Source organism: Brienomyrus brachyistius, chromosome 11 (assembly GCF_023856365.1).
Source record: "Brienomyrus brachyistius isolate T26 chromosome 11, BBRACH_0.4, whole genome shotgun sequence".
NCBI lineage: Eukaryota > Metazoa > Chordata > Actinopteri > Osteoglossiformes > Mormyridae > Brienomyrus > Brienomyrus brachyistius.
The window spans coordinates 1496296-1513780 of record NC_064543.1 but is presented as its reverse complement, the minus strand read 5'-3'; the positions used below and the strand labels follow the sequence as shown (position 1 = coordinate 1513780).

The following is a 17485-nucleotide window of genomic DNA, read 5'->3' as shown; positions in this document are numbered from 1 at the left end:
CTATTCAAAATATCCCTGTTTTCTTTGCTGCTTTGAAATTTTGTACCTTATTAAAACAAGGCAGTAATTCTTCCTGCACAGTTGTACATAAAAAAAAAAACCATTCATTCCATTTAGTGAAAACTGACAAACACTACGGCGTATCTCTAACAGATACAATACAACTAATGTAGTGGTGGAGCAGAATGTGGCCTGTGGTGAATCACACCATGATAGTCTTCGGCGGCTGCGTGAAAGCACACTGTGGCAGGCCCTGCTCCCCTAACATTAAACCCGGTACAGACTCAACAGCCCACAGATTACCGAACTTGTTACTAAATAAAAACAGACCACAGCATTGCTTAAATGTGTGTTAGCAAAAACTAAACTGAAACACAATTACAAGTAAATGGTTTTCTTTATTTAGTTGCAACAGAACACATATACAGTTGATATCTGCATTAAAGAAAAACCTGAGTTTTATGAAAAAACGTAACATGTCAGCTGAACATACGAACAATAGTGCATTGTTCTTTTCAAGAACTGACGTGAGCTGCAACTAAGCTACGGCAAACAATGCATGGTGTTTTTCCCATACATGCCAGTAGTGTGTCCTTAAGGTTTTACCATTTGAAGTAAAAAATACATCAAATGCAAACAAACAGACAAATCAACCACTATCAATTATAAAAGAGGCTAAAACATTATTTGTAAATGAGTGCAATAATTAGTATAAATTAGATCTCCCAAAGAAAGGCAGGCCTTCCTGCTGGCCTCTGAAAGGCCTGATGCTGATCGTAAGCCTGCCTGCTAAAGCTGACCAATTCCCTGCACCACAAGCACCAGTGAAATTCAGCAGCTAAACCAATAGCTTAGAACGATTTATTCTGTCATCTTGAGAATCTTCCTTGTCCTTCTAAAGCAATGTATTTAACTTCACCAGAAAATGGTGTGTAGTTCCACCTCTTCTGCGATTATTCAAACACAACACAGTAGTGTCTATTTCCGGGGAACCTAAACTCAAAATGTCCCTCAGTGTGATTTAAATTTAACTAGTGATTTAATAAAATACCTTTATCTTAAACCAGTGAGACAAGGTCAAAATATAATACAATATAATACAAATTCTGCTACCACAAAACACAAATATTACACAAGAAACATATAGCTTTAAACTGGGTGGAATTCCTCAGGAATTCCACGGAAAGCTGCCTGTCTGTATTACAATCATAATGTCAACGTTAAATTGTTCTTTCAGTGCATGGCATTCTTTAAAAGAAATAAAATAATAAAAAGGCACTTTATGTCAGTTCTTTCATTAATGATTACATTACAAAACACAGACATTTTTTAATTAGTAAGAATTTAAGGACGAGATGCATGTTGTGTGTCACCCACCCTGAAAGGGTCTGTCACAGCATGGTCTGCTGCCTCTGAAGACTTCAGGTCTACAAACAGCTGAGGTTTTCATTATACATTGTCCTATGGACAAGATTATGGGCAAAGCAAAGGATCAATGTGACTAGAAGGGCGTGTTATAAGGACATAAGACGACAGCATAATGCTGAACTGTTTGTTCTATACTCTATACTGTATTGAAAAAGCGCCTGCTGGTAAAATCTATAACTGAAATAATACCGTTTAAACAGTGAACTTGTTACAAATATTTTTCATCAATGTAATATAGTACAACTGTATAATTTTGTGTCTCAGTAATGTTTCAACAACACAACATGTCAGACAGGCATAACACTTGCACCTACAGTAGGTCAGTTATTTTAGGGTAATGCTGAGCTTGCTTGGGTATGTTTTTAATAAAAAAAAATAGGCTTTATCTAAAACAGTCAAAGTCGTATAAGACCTGTATGGTGTATTTAAATGCATAGAACTTGCGTTTACGCCCTTTACATTCTGATTCCTGTATAGGGTCTGGCAAATGCTATATAAAATGTATGGTGTTGTCCTTTGCCTTTGGTTGCCTCTATGCTTTATGACAGTTTGCATGCAGGGCTCCGTGGGGAGACCCTTAGTGTCCAATCTCTGCAGTCTAGGTTTCTTCTGTGCAGAGCATGACAGTACAGACTCTGACCCAGCAACGCTGTGGCAATCGATAATCCACTTGATTATCATGCTCCATGTTACGGAGCATCGCTTGAGTCTGTGCTTGAGTTTGAGGAGCCATTGGCTGGTGCCTAGCTGCGAACAAGGTGTGCGATGTGGAGCATATTGTCTTGGGGAATTTTAAATTCCTTCCTTCTTAATTGGTACCAAACACATATAGTCTAGTCCAGGAAGTTTTGGTCCAAAGGTTCAGTCCTGGTGTGGGGATGGCTTACTGCAATCCCTGATAGCTGTAGGACAGGACTTGTGCATCTCCTGCACGTTTCCCTGCATGCTAGGCATCCAGAAGAGTGCTTGACTGAAGCAGAAGATGATGACGAGGCTGAGCATCAGGGACAGCAGCATTGCACCAAAGCTGTTCCCGAAGCTGGTGGGCAGCCCGTGGACTTGGAGCCAGGGCTGCCGCACTGACATGTCCAGCAGGATGGCCTCCATCTGGACAAAGGTACCGGCGATGCTGCACACGTGGAAGAGCTGGTGGCTGTGACCTACAAAGGGTGGAACATAAGCCCCAGATAGTAAACATGACTGGCCAAGCAAAACCGAGACAAAGTGGAACATCTCCACTCGCGATCCACCCACTGAGGACATGTGGCGTAACCAACATGCATGCCTGAGGTGTCCTTCAGTCGTTTACCGTGCTCCTAAATAAAAGCCGGATGTGATATCCTCACCGATGTAGTCGAAACGCCCAGGCGCCAGTCGCTCGGGGAGGTGTGTGACGAAGAGGAAGACGGTGAGGAAGGCCAGGGTGATGTGGCTATAGTGCAGGCCGTTGGTCTCATTGTTTGTGCAGTCGGCACCGATGCAGACGAATACCTGCGGACAGGATAGCATTTCAAAATAATCAACCTCTGGTAAAGCTGTACATATGAATCATGCAGCAATGACGGATTACATTTCGGTTACCTCTGCATTCTGGAATTTACTCACTGTACCCCCACACACATACAGACCAAAATGTGTGTGACTTACCCTATAAAACAGAGGGATGTTGTCGAACAGGTATGGGTACGCAAAGGCCAGAACCCGTACTGCTTTGCCCAGGGTTGGACTTTGGAGCTCAGTGAATCTGCCAGAAAGAGCGTCATCTCATCATTTTTTTACATAGATAAATCATGAGGAGAAAAAGATTAAATTCATTGTATTATAAAATATTTGCGGTGTAAGACTTATACCATTATTTCCATCTGTGCTTTCTGATATGAGCTTCCTAATAAACTGCATGTCAGCTGAATAATCCAAACTACAGCACACAGTGGCATAGGAGATAGTTTGATGATGGGGGAGGCACAACATAATAATGTAAATACAAAGGTTTATTTACTGGGGGGACTGATGAATCCATTCGGATCTGTCTCATGTGTGTGTGAAACATTCCCATGCATTCTTTCTGTGATCTATCCATACAATCTGATTTTTTGATTTTTAAATTAACACTCTGGCTTGGATTTGAGGGATTTCTTCATAATTCGAGGCACTTCGCAATGACAGTATATTAACTCTGTGTTCGCTTAAATGCGCAAAAAAGAGTAAAAAACCTGCACAGCTTCACTCAAAGCTGCTGAAAGACTAGTGCTTGCGATCTGTCCTCTGTGTTAAAACAGTGAATAAACAGCCACAGGCACATAATATCACAGTGGCATATTGTAACTGCATTGCAGTTATGACATGTGATTATGTGGTTTGAACCTGGAAATTCCTATATGTGCCTGATTGGAGCACACTCGCCATGTTTTCAAATAATGTAGTAGAATGTAGCATAAAATTATGTGATGCAAAATCTGCTGACTTTGACTGAACTTAAGATTTGTCTGGGATGTGTCTGGGATGTGGGATTAGTCTGACTCTGCTGCCGAATGCTGCTGCAGTCTTTAAGCAGAGCTGGGTACGCCTGTGCTAAGGAAAGGTAGCTAAAGAGCAGGTGCGAATCAGAGGAAAGCACTGCGCTGGCGGTCAGCCTTGGCTGCTTGTGCGAAGTGCAACGAAATAAGTGTCTTGAATGCATTTTCCATGGAGTTTTCTAGAAGTCATTTAGTAGCAGTCAGCGTTCGTGATTGCCAGACCTGCAGAGCTGATAACTGTCCCGGTGATCCTATGTTTAGATCTACGGTAATGAGCAAATACTATATCACATAAATCAATACATGCATATCCATTTGCTTTCTATATATGTCCATTGAGAAAACAATATTAACAGGTATAAATGTCTACATGCATACTGTTAAATAAATGCTCAAAAACAAAGCATTTCTCAGCAGAATTTATATCAAAAATGCATTTTAAAAAGCCTGACACTCTTTCCAGTCCCCACAGATTCAGGGTAAACCCTGAAAGACAGCTAGTTAGTTAGCAGAACACCAGGCTCCATGAACAGGCTCAAAGCACAAGCAGGCCGCTGGTTACCTTTTCACAGTGTCACGGTTATATTGCAGAAATGGCAAGCCAAGCCTTGAGAGAAGCAGTTGAGAGGAAGAGAGCAGTGAGTATGCAGCACTGTAAAGTCATTATAAAAGGTCAGAAAAACATTGACACATTTTAACATCCAATCTATTAACCCAGGCAGGCTGGGTTTACCACGGGAAGTTTTAGTTTACCAGCTTTGTGCAAATGAATACAGGGCAGGGCTAAACTGGCCATCTGGCATATCGGACATTTGGGGTATTTTGGGTATGTGAGCTGGCAAAATTGATTGCTCAGCAAAAGTTATTCTAGGGGAGACCAGAAATTCCAGGTCCGATTTTTGGTCCCAGTCCAGCCCTGACACAGGATCAGTTTGTATTGCGTGGGAGACAGCAGATGAGCATTGGCTGGATAAAGTGCAGGCTGACGTTTACAGGCGCTCCTTAATGGAATCAGCAAGCAAGGCCCCCTGCCCTCTGTGATGGACTGTACTCTGACACAAGTGTTGGTTTGGCCAAACGGGAAGGGGGACGAGCACACAGATAATCAGGGCCTCTTTACCTCGAGTAACAGGCCAGGGCGGTGCAGATTACCGTGTTAAACACCGCCACGGGAAGATAGTATTGGTGGAATACACCACCCACCCATCTGTCCGGGATCACGTAGGCCGAGTAGGAGGCAGCTGAGCCTGACAGCAAAGACGCACGCAGACAAACACATTAAGAGAGAACAAGGAAGGAACCACTGGATGCTGCCTGGTGAGATGTGCGTGTGAAACGTGGATGTAGCTCTGCTGGGCATGGCGGTCATCGGTGTCACTCACCCAGGCTATAGAAGCTGAGAGCCCCGTAGTCGAAGAAGAAGCAGATGTGCCTGGCCCGTGTGGACATGGTGCTGAAGGTGTGGGCACAGCTGGAAGTCAGGGGGTACAGGCAGCAGGATGCCAGGAATACCAGCAGAGGCCAGGAGTAGGCGTCGCGCAGGCCGTTCTGCATGAATGCCACCATCAGCAGCTTCCACAGGAAGTACCTGCGTGCAACAGCGAGCGGCTGACGGGCGGCCCAGTGCAAGGCCAGTGACACGGCATGCGCATCCCAGTACTAACGCAGCTACATCCGCCACGAGGAGCCAGCTACGGCAGACCATGCAAAAAATCACACAGACGTCCCATAAAGCCGTGAAAACGAGGGGGGGGCATATTTGGCTAAAACATGTACGAGTAACAATTCAAGCAATAAGAGGTTTAATTAGCCTTCGAGTGAGTCTGGGAAACTGCAGACACCCTGAGAAAGACAGACACACACCAGGGGCAACGTCCATCCATCTGCGCTATCCATCTATATTACAAATGAGGATGCAGTACAGGGTCATTTGGGGGCTCGAGCTCATCAGAAGGTAGGGGGCGCTCTAGGCGGGATACAGACATACACCATTACACACTGGGGGAATCTTAGAACCACTAGTTCACCAAACAGCAAGCTTTTGTACGGTGGGGGGTTATCTCAAACACAAGTGGAAGGTGTTCAGGCTTAGGAGGACCACAGTACCTGTGTCACTTTAAAGATCTGCACATTCAGTGATTGTGGCTTCATGACCTCCTTAGCCTGATTGACGGGACCTTCTCAGTCTCATCATTAACGCTTTTCTGGTTAAACTGGGCCTTTGTGAAATTCACTAATGACTATACCTGTCCATCTAGCTGCCGTCAAGGCCTCAAAACTGTATTGATGCAGCTCTGCGACCTCAGCAATAAGAAATGGCTAATTTCATAGGACTATTAGTGTTAAAACAAATGACAACTAATTAGCAGAAAACAAATGAGAAAACTTTAACGGGGAATGCCAGTCCCTAGGCTGGCCTTGATACCACATGATGCCGGGGGAGTAAGACACCCCACTGGATACACACTGCGCACTTGCACACGCTGACAGGGGAGTAAGACTCCCCACTGGAGATACACTGCCCACTTGCACAAGCTGCTGGGGGAGAAAGACACCCCACTGGAGATACACTGCGCACTTGCACACGCTGCTGGGGGGAGAAAGACACCCCACTGGAGACACACTGCGCAGTTGCACACGCTGACAGGGGAGTAAGACTCCCCACTGGAGATACACTGCACACTTGCACAAGCTGCTGGGGGAGAAAGACACCCCACTGGAGATACACTGCGCACTTGCACAAGCTGCTGGGGGAGAAAGACACCCCACTGGAGATACACTGCGCACTTGCACACGCTGCTGGGGGGAGTAAGACACCCCACTGGATACACACTGCGCAGTTGCACACGCTGACAGGGGAGTAAGACTCCCCACTGGAGATACACTGCACACTTGCACAAGCTGCTGGGGGAGAAAGACACCCCACTGGAGATACACTGCGCACTTGCACACGCTGCTGGGGGGAGAAAGACACCCCACTGGAGACACACTGCGCAGTTGCACACGCTGCTGGGGGAGAAAGACACCCCACTGGAGATACACTGCATACTTGCACACGTTCAAACACATCAGCTTTGTTGTTAAAAACACACAGTTACCATGGAATCAACAGCTAATCATCTCGTGGTTCTCAGTAATGTTTAGACTTATGTTGTGTACAGTGTCGTCAAGATAAAAGCCAGTGGCCGCCTCGCCAGGGAAGCAGGCAGCATTTTCCATGTGGAGGACTCTGGTTGTCTTGTGTCTCATCCTAAACAGGAATGGGCCGAAATGTTGGGAATCGCAGAAATGACGCTTTCTTGCACACCGCGATAAGCCAGCCCCATTTGGTCGCGTGAGAACTGCAAGATAATCTAACCCAGTGTTTCTCCACCCATTCCTCAGGGACCCCCCAGACGGTCCACATTTTTGCTCCCTCCCAGCTCCCTGCCAGACAGACCACATTTTTCAAAAATGTAGACTGCTGGAGGTGCCCGAGGACCGGGTGGAGAAGCACTGATCAGACCACGCCCGGCATTAGGGGGACTTAACCCAACCAGGAAATCAGGATTTATAAGCCCAGAGTCCTTTGTTCCCACTCAGCAACGACTTCAGCTTCAATAAGTGCATTTCTCTGTGCCTCCAAGTCAGGTGAGGACACGGTGTGACTCCTACAGAGAGGGGCAGAGCCCAGGAGCAAAGCTGAGGGGTTCTTAGGCAGGATCATCCGATGAATAAGACACCCAAAAGGTCTCCTGTTAAACTACGCTTTTGTTAAGGGCAGGTCCAAGTTAAATCGAGGACGTTATCCCACGCTGCCCCCCAACACACTGGACAGAAAAGAGCAGGAAGCCATCTACCCCGGGTTTGCCAGCATTAACAGCTACCAGTGATCTCAGCACAAACGGACCCATCAGAAGAGGCTCACAGCCACAGGCTTCCCGGTCCCCTTCTACCCAGAGCCAGTCGGAGCACCCTGAAGATTCACGAGACGTATTCTCAGCCGCACAGCTAAAGTCTGAGCAGTACCATGTAGGGAGGAAGTGAGTCCAGATGTTGAGCGTCTCGTTGGTGAGCTGGAAGAGGCTGAGGATGCAGTCGGTGGCAGAGCTTCTGGGATGACGGTACCCTGAGATGATGCCGTCCTCCTGGAACACCTGCAGGGGTCAAGCGTGAGGGGGGGGGGGTGCGCTGAGGAACTGGACAGCAGCTTCCTAATGCATCAGGGATGCTCTTTTTTTGACCAGAAAACACGGATTTCGCTTTTTTTTTTGCATTAAACAAATTGTTGTAATTGCAAAGAATAAAATTATGACACTTACCCTGGGCACTTGGTGGACGGTGAAAATGGGGGGAAATTTGATCAAGTTCAACATGGTGCCGGTGAGATCGCACAGTGCTCTGGGCCCGACAGACACCTAGAGGGAGGGGTGAGCTTTATACAGGGGAGCAGCTCTGAAGGCCCGCCTCTGCCTACTTATGTCCATCTCATTAATGAAGACCATTCACAATTGAAACAGGTCTGGTTTTACAACAAACAACGTTTTGATATCATAAGAATTCGTTTTGCACAGAGTGTACGTCTCTTGACGTAATGAGTATGTTTATTTTGTGTCACAAGTTTATATTTGTGATTTATGATCTTCAAAACAAGCAATTGTCATGTGAGGAAGAAGCGAGAGAGAGGCACAGGAAAGAGGTACGGATGGTGAGTCAACCTCTGGCTGGCCGCTCCGATCACACAATGGCGTTTTATGGCACTGCGGCGGAGCAGCCGCCGCTCTCACCTCCGCTGTGGGAGCCGGACCCATGAACAGCCCTGACAACCAATCAGCACCCAAAGGCCTGAAGAGCGGCACAGCGGCCTGCTCTTCTCACCGGCAAACAGGCTCCTTGTTATTTAAAGGCTGCAAATAGTTTAGCTACATAAACAGGTAAATCTGGCTTATTAGTTTGCAGTTTTCTACATGGTGTATTATTTCACAGCAGTTGGGTTTTCTTTCCAAATTTGCATGTGTAACAAAAGAGAGTTTCTCCCAGATTCTTATGTAAGTGGCAGTCCAAGGGCCTGGCAGAGCAAGGGGGACCTGGGTGTGGCCTGGCAACCTGCCTGGACGGTGCTACCTCAGTTTCACACGCATAAAAGAAAGATCCATCCCGCCTGAGCTTGCTGCCATCCACGCTGGCTGGCTATCTACACCCCGAGCACCCGTCACACCCCAGGAAAGTGATTCGCAGAGCAATCAGTGCACTGCCGTGTTGTAGCACTCTGGCTGACAAGCAGTGGAAGGTTCGGAAAGGGGACCGTCTTACTAGGAACACATGGGGGGGGGGGGGGGGGGACACCACACTCAAAAAGAAAGACATCCCCTTGAGTCAAACCTCTGGTCTCCATGATAATAATAACTCCCAAATTATGGTGATGTGGGATAATGTTTCTGGAAATTTAATGGAAGCACAGAACAGTCTGAAGAGACGTATCAGTGACAGGTATGCGCTGGGGGGGCTGTTTCCAGGTGGTGACAAGTTTCATGACACACTTGTGTGTGTCTGGTGTGGGGTCAATTCACACCTCAGCTGCAGAAAATAACACAATCACCCCATTACTCGTTAATTATTTTTGAAGCCTGTAAAAGGACGAGTTAATATTAAATCCCACCTCGTCCTACACACTGCAAAGAAGCCTGGAGTCACAGTCAAATACTACTTTGAGTTATAACACATAGAGGCCGTTTACAAAACTTTTTATGTATAGAAACTAAGTGTTATTGTCAAAGATCGTATATTACTGCATTATTATATGTATTCCTTTGCATCCTCAAACTGCCCATAGTGTGTGTCTGTGTGTGTGCTGTGTGTGTGTTATGTGTGTGTGTGTGTGTGTGTGCTGTGTGCCTCCCATCCTGTCCATGATGCACTTCTGCTCCAAGCCACCTGTGACTGCGGTTGGAAGGTGGATGTACTTTTGTTTATAGATATATACATCCATCCATTTTCCAAACCGCTTATCCTACTGGGTCGCAGGGGGTCCAGAACCTATCCCGGCGAGACTCGAACCCGGATCCCAGAGGTGTGAGGCAACAGTGCTAACCACTGCACCACTACTGCCCCCTAGATATATACAGTCAAAGAAAATTATGTCCAGATGATTTTGGTTTAAAGACTTGTATTGCTGTCCCAAAGTCACCCCAGTACTTAAGTCAAAACCTCATTGCGTTATTTAACTAATTAATTAACTACTCAATAGAGCTGGTGGGGAAATCTAATGAACACGTAGAATGGTGGGGGCCCCTGAGCAGAGGTTTGGGAACCTGGTGTTCATCTGGCCACCCAACAAGGTATCAGTCATTTTTGAGAGAACAGTTACTGCTGATTTGTTTTAATGTTAAGTTGCACTTTTCCTGAGCAAATATACACTTACTACCCAGACAAACAGCTTTCAACATTTTCTTTGACTTTTATATAGTACTGTATATAAGGTTATATATCGATATATATACACACACAGATAAACATATAAAGTTAAAGAGTATTTAAAATATGTCAATACAGATTTGATAGAGCAGATACTTCAAAAACAGTTTAAACTGAAGAACAGAAGCGGTAGAGAAAATGTGACCCAGCAGCGCCGCAGTGCGACCCCCCCCCCCCCGACCCCCCCATGCCCCTTCAATGTCACCTCGCTAGCTTCAGAGTTTCGTGTTCATACATAAACCACCTAACAAACCTTTTTACGTGTAAACAAACATCATTTGTTACGAAACCATGATCTTGTGCTTAAAATTTAAAAGGAGTATTAAAGTGAGGAGCAAGTATTCCCAAAGAAGGGGCAGAAAACGACTGCAGAGGAGCAAAGAGGGCTAGATGTTGGATGTGGAGCTGAACAAGCCGTTGGTGACCAACGCAGAGGAGGGGAACCAGGACCAGCGGAGTCACAGTCTGCCCTCAATCTCCCACTGCATCAAGCTAATAATAGGTAACTGTAAGTAGCGATTAGTCACACCTCATATACACGATGGAGGCAGCCTTAGGTGTTGGGCTGCCTTCAAGTAGAATTATAAAGTATTTTCATCAACCAGCAGAAATACCAAAGATATACCCGTGTCATATATACATACATATAAACAAACACAGATAGGCAGGCAGACAGACAAGCAGGCAGGCAGGCAGACAGACAGGCAGGCAGACAGACAGGCAGGCAGGCAGACAGACAAGCAGGCAGGCAGGCAGACAGGCAGGCAGACAGACAGGCAGGCAGACAGACAAGCAGGCAGGCAGACAGACAAGCAGGCAGGCAGGCAGACAGACAGACAGGCAGGCAGACAGACAGGCAGGCAGACAGACAAGCAGGCAGGCAGGCAGACAGGCAGGCAGACAGATTTTTCCTAAAATGTTTGAGAGGCAAACCCATAAGCCAGAGTGTATTCATTCAGGTCGATTTACTAATGGAGGAAAACATTGGACAGAAACAGGAGAGAAGCCCTCGGTCTGGACGCAGATAAATGACAGACAGAGGTGGACAGTTCAGGTCTAGAAAGTAAAAATCTAGACCAAGATTTTGGGCGCTTTCCCGTCCCACTGGGTACTTTCGTACATTCTTTTCCATTTTCCATGTTTCAAAAGAGCCGGTACCTATAGTACCAACCTAACTGAGCTACTTACTTGGTACTTCGGTACTGAAACACAATGCAATGGCAGGCTTTAAAAAAGGTTATGAGCTCAAAAAACGATAAGTAAAAAAGAAAAAAAAGTCATAAAAATGCAAGAAATAAAAAATGTATTTTATATAATAAGCCTATAATTAAGCAAACCGGTGTAGGAGTTTATTTAAATTTCGCCATGTGAATTTGCTGTAATAAATGTTGGTGGTATTTATAACGCTAAAAGAAGTTCAACGAAAATTTCTCAGAAACGTCTAGGAGTGATTTAAACCGCAACGATTGTCTCTGAGAAACCATGCAATACTCATGCAAAAGCAACGATAAACTTTACTCTGACTGTTAAACATAGTTGAGTACCGAGTGTGTGACTGTGACTCACTGAACTGGTTGGATGAAACAGAATTTTGTTCTGTATTTTCACTTTCTGGACCTGAACTATCCACGTCTGATGATGGGGTTACTGGATAGTCACAATCCACCATCTCCTAAAAACAATGACATCAGCCATTGTGGGGATTAAGCATATTTGCCCCCAAAGAAATTAAATGGTAGCCTCGTATTTCTAAAGCATGCCTCAGTCCTGATGGAAACCCGGACATCACAGATGTGTTGAAATGACATCGATTCCATATCAGACAAAAAGGTTGGAACAACGTTGATCTTCAGTGTTTCACTTTATATCAACATTGAATCGAGGTTTAACAGCTGATTACCGTCCGCGGGAGCGCGCACTGCCTGCTCGGGACGTGTCATGCAGTTTCCTTGCAGCTACAGCACCTATTTTCGATATCAAATCGTCTAGATGAGTTTCACTACACAACCGATATGAATTACTTATAAAATAAAGACAATTCTTCATCTTGCAGTCATATTAGAGTTAGTGGATTTTTCCTGCTCTGTGCTGCAGTATCAACCATCCAGTCCTTTTTACCACTTTAAACACCTCTATAGGACCAGTATAACCAGTATAATGCAGTTTTCCTATTGCCAAAAAGTGATTAGAGTTGTGTGTAACATCTATGTTTTACAGAAAAAGAGAAATAAATATTTATTTTGACTTCAGTTCAGTGATCAGTATAGAACTCTACCTGTCTACCGTCTGTATTTTAGTTCATTTATGAGGCACAGAGGGCTTAATCCATGGAGATGGGCATGTGATACACTGCCTCACCCACTTCAACAGGATGTCTATTCCTGTGCGGCCTTTATGTTGAAGGTATGTATAACAGCAGGATGAAGAATAATATTTGGATTTTAATGAAAGAAACAATTGATTCACCCGGGTGCATGTTGAGGATGAGGAAAATGACAAAGGACACATTCTATACCCCACATGGTATAGTATTAATTAAAGGTCATTTCAGGCCTCACATCACAGGGACAGTTTCTTCAAAAGACACATTCTATACCCCACATGGTATAGTATTAATTAAAGGTCATTTCAAGCCTCGCATCACAGGAACAGTTTCTTCAAAGGACACATTCTATACCCCATATGGCATAGTATTAGTTAAAGGTCATTTCAGGCCTCACATCACAGGGACAGTTTCTTCAAAGGACACATTCTATACCCCACATGGTATAGTATTCGTTAAAGGTCATTTCAGGCCTCACATCACAGGGACAGTTTCTTCCATTAGCCTCCATAACAAGGACTTAGGAGCAATGACACGGACGCCACACGTGCTACTACTACTGCATCAAATTAACTCACTTGCTCTTTGTTACATTGCAGGTCTCAGGGCACACCTCCGTACTGTCTTATATGTATGACTATTGTCTATATGACTTTTTGTGTGTTTTGTAATCTCCATTTGTTTGTTATTACTATTACTAATAACTGAGCAGCAGACATTTCTTGCATTCCAAACAACAAACAAACAATTTCTGAGGAAGTCTTCTGAGGAAGTCTTCTGAGGAAGACTCTGATGTAAAATCACATGTAAAAGATTTTGACCATTTGTGTAATTATTAAAGGCACAGTTAAAATGCTCTAATAAGGGCAACCCTTATGGGTTACTTGGCGCTTATTGTAGTTTTGTTACATTAAGGTAACAAAAAAAGACTAATACTTTTTCCGCAACAGGTGACAGATGTTTACTCTACAAATCTAAATTTCATTTGTCATATAAAAATTGCCATTCACTGTGAACTTACATGTATGTATTGTGAAATTGCTATTGAAATTGTGAAGTTGCTATACACTTTTTATAGACCTGACTGACTGACCGGTGTCATTTCTGTGGGTAGCAGGCTGGTGACACTAATTGGGTAAGTGGTTATGTTCAACATGTCCTTCTCCAAAAAAAAGCTTTAAGACACTTAAAAATGTGAGTTTTCACTTAAAAGTATGGCTTTTCAAGAAACAATAAAATCTTGTGAAATTACACAGTAAATGTAAATTAGTTAGAAATCCAGGTGTTGAGTTGAGTGATTATAAACCATTATTAATATTGCTGTATGACTATGTCAATATCTTTTATTTTGTCTGTACAGATTGGCAGTGACATTTGTCCAGGATGGTACCACATAGGCTGTTCCAAAAAGCTCGAAGGAAGCCGTTCATTTGTGAGGCCTGCCAGTTAATTCTGTGTAAGGGTACATCTCCACCCTGCTGTCTTGTACACGAAGTAGTTCTTTTTGCATGTATATAGTTTTTTATATTTTGGTCTTGCAAGCATCTGTTTTTATTTTAGCAATAAGTATTGAAAAATAACTACATCGAAAGTAATATTTGATTTATATTTTTTTGCACCTATGTTTTTGAGGACAGATTAGGAAAAACCCCACGTCCAACCACAATTACCCAAGATAAGAACACTCCTAAACTTATTAAGAAATCGTTATTTCACCGAATAAACAAAATATTAAGTAACAAGGTGTTACATGTAGTCATGTTTGATCAAGGGAGATCTCAGATTTAATAATAAATAACAAGACTAAAGTATAGTTCGTCTAAAACATTAAACTTCTTGGGGACGAAGTATAAGCTGCATTTATGTCAGGCAGGAAACAGCACTTTACTATTTGGAAGGTTGCATTATACTTCTTTAAAGTGGTAAAATAGAGTACATGGTTTAAAATGTTGTTATCCGTTTGTGCTAAAAAGTTAAAATCAGGCAGGGAGAGGTTTTCAGTAAAAAAGGTATTGGCGTTCATCACTTTTTGGCAATGGGTAAACTGCATTGTACTGGTCCTATAGAGTGTTTAAAGTGGTAAAACTGGGACAGATGTTTACTAATTCTGTAAATATAACCCAGAAGAGTGCAAAACAACTAAAGTCAGGTAGAAAGAGCCATTCAGGAAAAAGGTATTGGCGTTAATCACTTTTTGACAATGGGCAAATTGCATTGTACTGGATATACTGGTGCCATAGAGGTGTTTAAAGTGGTAAAAAGGACTGGATGGTTGATACTGCAGCACAGAGCAGGAAAAATCCACTGACTCTTTAATATGACTGCAGGATGAAAAACACATTTAACTATTATCTATACTGGGGTGGTGATCAGTTGCCCTACAGCAATGTAAGAGTTTGCCCAAATCCACGCGAAAGTACTCACGATTGTCTAGTAATGCGTGCAAGTATTAAGGATTTAGTTGCAATACCAGAGGCAGTTTTTCTGACTTGTCTGGAATATTAGACCTGCATATTGGCATGAACCCGTAAATGGGTGTTTACTCTGGAACGGAATGAGGAAAGTGGGGTATTTTCTAGAAGCGGCTCTTCTAAATGTAAAAAGCGCGTGATAAAAAAAACAAAAAAAAAAACGGAAAAATATGAATGTTATGCGTTTTTTTTTCTATCCATCGCTCTTAGTACTGAAACTGAAGAACGTGCATCTGCAGACAAACTGGATTCTCTTCTGCCAGCTCATTACAGTCCGTCAAACCAGTCCGACGGGGCTCCGGCTCTCAGCATACACCGATACGAGCAGCACTGCATTGAGAGCAGAAACACTGCAAATTTCTGTATGAATGAGCCCCCCCACATCACTGCCAACACGGCCGGCGCTGCATCTCCGCCTTTAGGGCGCAGGGTGGGCGCCATACAACAGAATGGGAGGAAACACCTTGGTTCATTCATTTAACACTTTGAAACGTGAAGTTTACGAATATAACTGGCTCGGATTTAAAGTGCGCAGTTATATTTGGTGAAATGCATTTCTAAAGTACACTTTAATGAACTTTTCCAGCTATCTTCTTCAATGCTGCATCTGTTAGAGCGGCTTATATCCCATGTCAGGATTTGAGGAAGTGCAACAGCAGGTTGCTGTTCATATGAACAGCAGGTGGACCGACGTGTGCAGTGCAATTCATTCGATTAACACTTTTTAAAATGTAATGTATTTTCCGTCATCGCATTAAGTGACATTTATACTACTGTAAAATACGATTTACTTGAAACCAACTAATCGAAGATTAACAAGCATTTACAAGTACTATTGGTAACCGTATTAACGAATAACGTGTATTTCATGAAGAACCGAAAATACATACATGTAAGCGTTTCTGTGATGTACTCGTCCACACTCAGCTGCATTCAGGGATGCATGTGCCTGATTTCAGCCTAACATTTCCCCATAAACATACCCTCTCTGTCCCGAAATGATGTAAAACAATGAAAAATGCTCTTACAGGTGTTTCGGCCGCCGAGGGGGAGGGAAGCGCTCCTGACGGCCCGGCCCTCGCACTTCTGCAGTCTCACCGCCGACTGTCCTCCCCGGGCATGTTCCACTCGCTTTATCCCGCCTTCGCACCCTCACTGACGGCTCATCCCTGCATTTCGTCACACACGTTTAGTTGTGCCGGTTAAAGGAAAAGAACAGAAACTTAGTAAAACAAAACTTTCTCTCTCCAGTACCTGCTCGATCGATACCAGACATCTTTAACTGCCGTTTATATAAATGTATTTCAATTAGATTCCTTGTTATTAGATAAAAGCTCATGTTGGCACTTGGCTGCAGTTGTTGCTCTTTAACAAACTGCACGGCAAGTCGCTTTCTGCGAATTACAATCTTTTTTCTATTCGTCGAATAATGAGAAGCTCGTCATGGTTAAGAGTAAAAAATGTGCTGGTCTGTTTCTTTGTCCTTGCTCACATACACAGTACACACTGACCTTAGACAGCTCCCAGGCTCGCCATAAGTTCTGCGTTCGTTTGCTTTTTCTAAGTCAATAGATAACCTTTCCACATAAAGCTACACACGAACCAGTTACATATAAACACTGTATCTCCATAATCAAAGGCAGTGTTTTTAAAAACAAGCGCCCAATATTTTGTATGGGTACATCTTACAGTATGTTGAAGGTGCCTTAAAGATCTTAGTTACCTCCTGTAGTGTCTTATATAGCCATTATTACAGCACCAAGATACAGTTAGAGAAGAAAGCCTTGTACGTCATGGCACCCTGTCCTTCAAATATTATTTGAGATTAGTAACTATGTACTCATTTTTCATTAAGACAACATTCAGGGTAATGCCCCGTATAGTAGTAAAGGCACATGAAAAGTAATAACTCAGCATTAAGAAATATAGTTTACAATTCTATTAAAACCTGTAGGATATATCAGACTAAATGCTGGAGGGCACGGTACGGATCGCCGTCGGTTAGTATGTTTGAACACTAACTACAGGTTTTAAGAGGATGCAAACCAATAATGTATTTAATTCTCCACTAGGAGCTCGGAACGTATATGCATACCAGTACAAATATGTGAAGGGGTTTGCAAACAGCAGCAGCCGCTTATGAAGTTTTTCTTACGCTTTACTGTAACCGCCGGCAGTTAGTCATTAAGGAAAATGAGGGATCCCTTCAGAAGTCTGACCAAGAGAAGTCTGGCATTTCTGACGGTGACTCAAAGCCAGTTAGTATGCAATAATCACCATGAAACGCCTTGCTG

General features: G+C 43.6%; 1 protein-coding gene across 4 annotated transcripts; it reads right to left on the bottom strand.

The window, feature by feature from the left end:
- Positions 1-378: 378 nt before the first annotated feature.
- LOC125751912 (membrane progestin receptor gamma-B-like) lies at positions 379-16922 on the bottom strand. Of its 4 annotated transcripts, none has more exons than XM_049031336.1 (10): positions 16446-16922; positions 16220-16360; positions 8246-8341; positions 7953-8080; positions 5327-5532; positions 5065-5191; positions 4507-4551; positions 3076-3172; positions 2775-2919; positions 379-2588 (listed from the first exon to the last, which is right to left on the bottom strand). In XM_049031336.1, exons 3-10 carry the CDS (start codon positions 8297-8299, stop codon positions 2290-2292), a joined length of 1101 nt encoding a protein of 366 aa, XP_048887293.1. In that variant the 5' UTR covers positions 8300-8341; positions 16220-16360; positions 16446-16922; the 3' UTR covers positions 379-2289. The 4 variants fall into 4 exon arrangements, with proteins under 4 accessions (XP_048887293.1, XP_048887292.1, XP_048887291.1 ...); XM_049031335.1 differs by having other exon boundaries at positions 16703-16922; XM_049031334.1 differs by having other exon boundaries at positions 16220-16922.
- Between the last annotated feature and the right edge of the window lie 563 nt (positions 16923-17485).

Excerpts from the sequence above, each read along its gene's own strand:
- LOC125751912 (XM_049031334.1), bottom strand. The coding sequence starts at position 8,299 with ATGTTGAACTTGATCAAATTTCCCCCCATTTTCACCGTCCACCAAGTG. Across the intron at positions 2,920-3,075 it reads ACATCCCTCTGTTTTATAGG|GTATTCGTCTGCATCGGTGC; the intron begins GTAAGTCACACA and ends TCCTGTCCGCAG. Across the intron at positions 2,589-2,774 it reads TGGGCGTTTCGACTACATCG|GTCACAGCCACCAGCTCTTC; the intron begins GTGAGGATATCA and ends CACCCTTTGTAG.